This window comes from Echinops telfairi, unplaced genomic scaffold (genome assembly GCF_000313985.2).
Source record: "Echinops telfairi isolate 266 unplaced genomic scaffold, ASM31398v2 ScPeMD7_23;HRSCAF=83, whole genome shotgun sequence".
Lineage (NCBI taxonomy): Eukaryota > Metazoa > Chordata > Mammalia > Afrosoricida > Tenrecidae > Echinops > Echinops telfairi.
In genome coordinates this window covers 21,548,861-21,555,142 of record NW_022103920.1, presented here as the reverse complement: position 1 = coordinate 21,555,142, position 6,282 = coordinate 21,548,861, and the positions used below count along the sequence as shown (strand labels likewise).

The 6,282-nt window shown below is 39.0% G+C and overlaps 1 protein-coding gene across 1 annotated transcript in view; it reads right to left on the bottom strand.

Annotated features, from left to right (window-relative positions):
• Positions 1–5,847, bottom strand: part of LOC101662144 (hyaluronidase PH-20) — a 45,068-nt gene extending 39,221 nt beyond the window's left edge. Inside the window, exons 1-2 of the mRNA XM_013005939.1 lie at positions 4,894–5,847; positions 4,321–4,410 (exon numbers count right to left, since the gene is read on the bottom strand). Coding sequence (XP_012861393.1) covers positions 4,321–4,410; positions 4,894–5,847 — 1,044 coding nt within the window. The remainder of the gene's footprint in view (positions 1–4,320; positions 4,411–4,893) is intronic.
• Between the last annotated feature and the right edge of the window lie 435 nt (positions 5,848–6,282).

The following is a 6,282-nucleotide window of genomic DNA, read 5'->3' as shown; positions in this document are numbered from 1 at the left end:
GACCCCTCTGCAAGGGGATCTCCAGTGGCCTACTAATGGGCTTTGGATCTCCACTCCGCACTCCCCCCATCATTCACTATGGTAATTATTTATAAAAGTTTCTAATTTAATGTTTTATAGTGTCTGTGTTTAACAATTAGTTCAAGAAGTCTTGAAATTTCAGCAATTTAGGTATTTTGAGCTGGGACCAGTAGGAGCACACCACTGGATAGAGTGGAATGTACAGAAATAGTTTGCTTACTTTTGTAAACAATTGTTTTAGGTCAATCACTGTCCTTGCCAGGAAGCCCACAATACCCAGCTCTTCCAGTTTTCAGCAAAACACAGAAAACGGTCACACGATCCATGGCTTTATCAATTAAAAGTGACATAGAAAAAAGGCAGGAAATAGTGACATAACTAGCATTTAGAGTCACCATAAGTTGGGAAAGGTAGTAGAAGTTTATTGACTAGAGACCCAAAAGGGACAACTCCAAGTAGAAAATCAAAATAAATATTGGAGGACTGCCTCTGAATAAATAACAAAGATGACCTGCAAGTCCCTGTGATGTGACTCTAGAGTCAACGTGCCTTTAAAACAAACTCAATACATCCAATACTCTACTGCATCCCAGCCATTCAAAGTCCTCAGGCATTCCACACATGAACAAGAGTGGAGTTCTCAGCTCAAAAAAAGAGCAGTGAGGTAGATACTATGTAAATGATTCCATCATAGTGTTAATAGAACCCTGGAGAAAGAAGTCAATGCATTTGAGAAAACAAAATTTGGAGTATAAATGAGAGATTTGTTGTTGTTAAATCATTTCATTTTTCTTTTAAACTGAAGGTATGGGAAACCATCTGCTCGCATTGATTGGTCATGACTTGGCTGCTGCAGGAAGGCCAGTCAATAAGTACTGCTACGAGGGCCCAGCTCCTTCGTGCCCTGGCTTCTTCCAAGTGAGACACGTGAAACCATGTCTCTGGAATCACTGGGTTCCTGAGGTATATTTTCTGAGTAGGGCTCTTGTCTTAGTCTCATTAGGGTGCCTTAAATAAAAAGAGACACTTTTGTGTGTGTCCCCAAAAAGCTACTGTGGGGGCAAATAAAATATTTTAGAAAAATATCTCCCCAAATCCTTAATGTTTGAAGCAAGGTTGTAGGAATACTTCCGCATGTAACACAATAATGTTTAGATGCATTGAACGTTGTGAGGAAGCCGGGGAAGACCTCAGGAGAGGGAGGAACGCCAGCCTTAAGGAACAAACAAAGTGTGGCTGAAATCCGGAAACGGATGGACGAAGCTAATGGCATAGCTCATGTAGTGGTAATTGCACATAGATTTACATTTTCACTTTCTTTCTTTTTTGCTTGATACAATTGATGTACGGAATGTTCTAAGAGCTGTAAGAGCCCCCAGTAAAATGATGTAAATACTTTACTGATACAAAATATTTTACTAAAGAACATACACTTTTTTCTCTGGTTATATTTCCTGTCATTTCTCCTTACAGGTGGTCAAACCAAACAGTAGGATAACACCAGATGGGCAGGGCGCACTCAGGTTACTTTGAAAAGCTTCACCAGGGTGATGCCTGTGACATTCTTTGAAGAGAAGGAACCCTGGTGGTTCAGTGGCCAAGCACCGGGCTGTTAACCAAGTGTCAGTGGTGATGGTCTGTTTCCATGAAGATGGACAGCCTTGGAAACCTAATAAGGAAGTTCTACTCTCCTACAAACTAAAAAACTCCAGGTTATACAGTCAATGTCAACTCATAACGACCCTAGAGGACAGGGTAGAACTGGCCCTGCTTCCAAGACTGTAGATCTTTTCTCAACTGTTTTGTGGCAAAATAATCCACATACAATACAATTAAATAGTTTAATCATATCAAGAAGAGCTATAGAATTATTACCACAATCAATTTTACAACATTTTCTTCTTTCTTTTACTCATTACTATTAGCTCCCCACCTAACCTCTCCTGCCTTACCCACTAGAAACCATTAACCCAGTTCTGTCTCTATAGATTTACTATCCATATATTTCCTATACAGAAAAGAGTGTAACTCTCTTTAAAAAAAATAAAAATTAATTCAATTTAAAAAGAACGCATCTGTCATCAAATTCTCATAGTTTAATCTTAAAGGATTTAAGAATGATATTCAATGAAAATGCTCCTGGTGACCCACAATCATCATAGACTAAATGTGCAAAACATTGTGCCTAATAATTATCTTTCCATTTGGGGGCTTTGTTTTGTCAGACTATCTCTTTATGGGAGTAGAAAGCTCCATCTTTCTCTCAAGGTGTCACTGGTGGTTTTGAACTGCTGACCTTGACATCAGTAGCCCAATCAGTGAACCCTACACCAGCAGGGCTCCTCACTCTGTCCTGTAAATCACTATAAATTTTTTGATGGTTTTTTTAATTTTAAAAGAAGTAATAACATAGGCTATTCTATGTGAAGGATAAGAGACTCATCCAAAGTGTCTTCTGGTCTTTGAGTAGAAATCCTATTCTCTATAAATCCCATGATAGAACCCAGGACAAGGAGCATCACTAGACATCTTCACTAGCCCACGAGTCACTACTGTTTTCACACCCAATGGAGGAGGAAAAGTTCAACTTCAATTCAGTGTTATCCATGTCACAGATTGACTCTTGCATTGTGTAGAAGATGGGAAGCCAAAAGAGGAGAAGATCTGATAACAAGAATTAGATAAGGGTCAAAATAAAGGAGGAAAGGAAAGCACTGGGTCATAATCGTGAAAGGCCTTTTATGCTAATTCCATGTATCAGGAGAGAATGGATACATAAATATATATATTTAATGTTATTCTTAATTTTTGTTTTAATTTTTACTTTAAAAATCATTTTATTGGGGGCTCTAACAGTTTTCATAATTGGGGGCTCTAACAGTTTTCATAATTGGGGGCTCTAACAGTTTCCACACATCAATTGTGTCAAGCACATCTGTACACATGTTGCCATCATCACCTCTAAAACTCCTTCCACTTGAGCCCTTGCAATCAGCTCCTCCTTTTTCTCCTCCCTCCTGATAGAGTTCATATTATACTGAACAAAATAGGGATTTTTTTCTAATAGAGTTTATTTATAGTTTTATTTAGAAGAGATACTACAATATATAAGATGAAGGGAAGAAAAGTAGTGGTTTTGTTCCTTTACCGTAGGAAATCTTTGAAAAACGTAGCATTTATTTCGAATAATTTTCTTCAACCCCTAAATCCTGAATTCCCCATTTCCCACAATGCCCATCAAAATGATTTTTCCTCATCTCTCCTATCCTAATGGTAGTATCTTTAAATGTAAAGACCAGGAGTCATCTGAGCCACTCCTCCAATCCAATCCTATAATACATCTACTGCCAGATAATATTCAAAATCCAAACCCTCTTCTGTATTATCACCAATAACCCTGTGCTCCAAGATATCACTGTTAATCATTTCTCTCTGCTCCCATTCTTGTCCTTCTGAAATCTATTCTCAACTCACTTAAGTGATTCTAAAATCATTATCAGGTACAGCCACTCTTCTGCACACATCCCCCAAGTCAGTAGCTTCTCACATGAGAAAATGCCACATTGTGGCCTACGAAGCTCTGCAGCTGATCCTCTGCTCTCACTGCCCACATTCCTTATCACCCTCCCCCTGGTGGCATCCCAGTCACACTGACCTTCTCACTCTTTCTTGAAAATGCCTTGCAACATTGCAGTTGCAAGGGAGGGCATTGTATTTACAGTCCCTCCCACCCACATGCCCAAGAGACTTGCTCCCATGTGTACTTCCCTTGAATATTTGCTAAACAGAGACTGTCAATGTCTATCACATCAACACAGCCCCATCCTGCCACTCTCCATCCTGCCTACATTGATCCTCACTGTACTCATTTCTCCTGGCATATTATGTCCATATATATCAAAGAAAATGATTTAAAAAAATTAACACAAATGAAAATTATCTTTACTCAATCGCTATTAATTGAGCATGTCCTACTGTGTCCCAAAAATGGTACTTATTCAGTACCAGAAAAAGAGAGTGGGAAAGAGAGAGAGAGAGAAAATTAAAACAAAACAAAACCCTCCTATGTGTCCTATTCTAATTTATGGACACCCCTGTCTGTCAGAGCTGAGCTAAGATCCCTAAAGTTTCCAGTGTCCAATTTTGTTGGAAGTAGCTTGCTAAGCTTTCTTCTAAGGCATCTGTGACTGCATTTAAACCTCACAGTTGACATATTGACCTCATCTACTACCTATAGCAGTCCTCAAGGATGAAAAAGATATAATTGATTTTTATCTATTTTCTGTCAATTCAACTTACCGCGTTTCGTGTCAAATTGTGGGCTCCCCAGAAAACAATTCCAGGGACACCCAAAGCAACACTTTCCCCAATTGTATTCTCAAGGTCATACTGGCAAAAGGGATACAAACAGTTAGCAGATGATAATAAAATGATGTCAAAAGCAGCAATACCAAACAAGCATTTTTATCTAAAATGGAAGTGCAGTAACATGAAGCAAGTGTGTTGATCTGAGAATCCAATATTAATGATTCGCCCAGTTTGCTCCTACTCTAACACAGCCGTTGTTCCATGATAACAAAAACACACTCTATATTGCTGTCTCAAGGACTATTAATGAAAGTAGTGGTGGATGTGAGAAGGATTAAGTAAATATATTGCCTCTGTTCCCTAATTTTTCACAGTAACTAAGATTTTTGTGATCACCTTAAAAGTAGCCATTTCTTAATTTCCTTTAATAAGGTAGATCTACCTCTTGGCCCATTCAAAAATATTACAAGTTTTTCCCTTCAAAACTGATGCTAAATTCCATTCACCGTCACTTATGGACACTATTGTCTAGACCCACTTCCCCCCATTCTTTCATTGACTTACCTGAGAAAGGTACATGGAAGGCACATCATTAAAAACTGGGTGGGCATAAAAATAAATGGGAACTCGGTCTTTTGGGTCTCGTAAATCAGAAAGCCGAAAGGCTTCCTGAACACGGTTCCGGACAAAGAGCGCAGCGAGGGGTGTAGAACTGAGGCGAGAGTGCAAATACATGTTTGGGAAAAGGGCGGTGCTTTCCTTCCACAACCAGAAGAGCTGGTCGTTTCTCCTCTTTTCTATCTCAAAGCAACTTCCGTCATAACCAGGTCTCGCGGAACCATGGTTATAACACTCAGGGAAAAGATAATAACCCCATAGATATTGTGGACGAAGTTGTTTAGCCAATTTTAAAGTTTCAAGAAAAAAAGTCTTTCCTGCCCTTTCAAAATCCTGTTTGGCCACCTTGGTGGCATTAGAGATACTGAGATGTGCATTTTGTTGTTGAACCAGCTCAACAGATAAATCCTTGTAGATGTTTTTTGGCTTCCAGTTCCTATCCCAAGTGGGCCTCCAATCCTCCCAGTCAATAACAGCCAAGCCTGTCTGGTTTGCTCGTACCGTAGAAAGAATGTCATTCTTGGCTTTCATCAAATGCTCTTTTAAATCTCCCAACTGGGGGATGCCACCATTCACACATGTGTCTGTGTTTTCGTTTATAAAAGGGTAGAGGCCAAGTTTAGTAGCATAAAATATTACAATCCTGTGTCCTATTGACTGTATTCTGGGGCTTCCTATTAAGGAAAAGAGTTTCAGATCTAGAGGCACATTAAATTTATTGGCACATAATTCCATGGGGGAATTCCAGGCCCAGAGAATAGAATCATTGGAGAATACATTTGGTGCTGCCCATTGGAGTGTCAGGCAGCATGGGAGCAGAATGAAGACAAGCACTTCCTGGAATGCTCCCCTGCACCCCACCCTCCCAGAGGAGACGTGTGTGATCCCCAACACTCCCATTTTAATAAGTGATTATGGGAAGCACTTGTTTGTTTCTGTAACCTTGGTTTGTCCAATATTTGGTGCAAGATAGAAATGTGGAACAGGATGAAGTAATGTTGCTAAGTATGGAGGCAAAAATACTACATTTAAATTTTAGTCTTCTTGCTTCGTATCTTAGGAATATTTTGCAAGTTGTTTCATCTATAACTGAAAAAATATAGAAGTTATTATTACACTGCATTTGTATATCAAAGATACACTGCTTTATCTAGTTTTCCATTTTAAGTGCACGGAGTTGGGTTTTGGAAAATGAGGACCTATTTCTATGTTTGAATCAATAAAATTATTTTCTCTATATACATTCCATGATGACTAACAATTTTTTCCTTTCCAAATTGCCATTGTACCTGAAAAAAAGGCAAATGCAACTATTTTAATTTTCCCCTTCCTAGA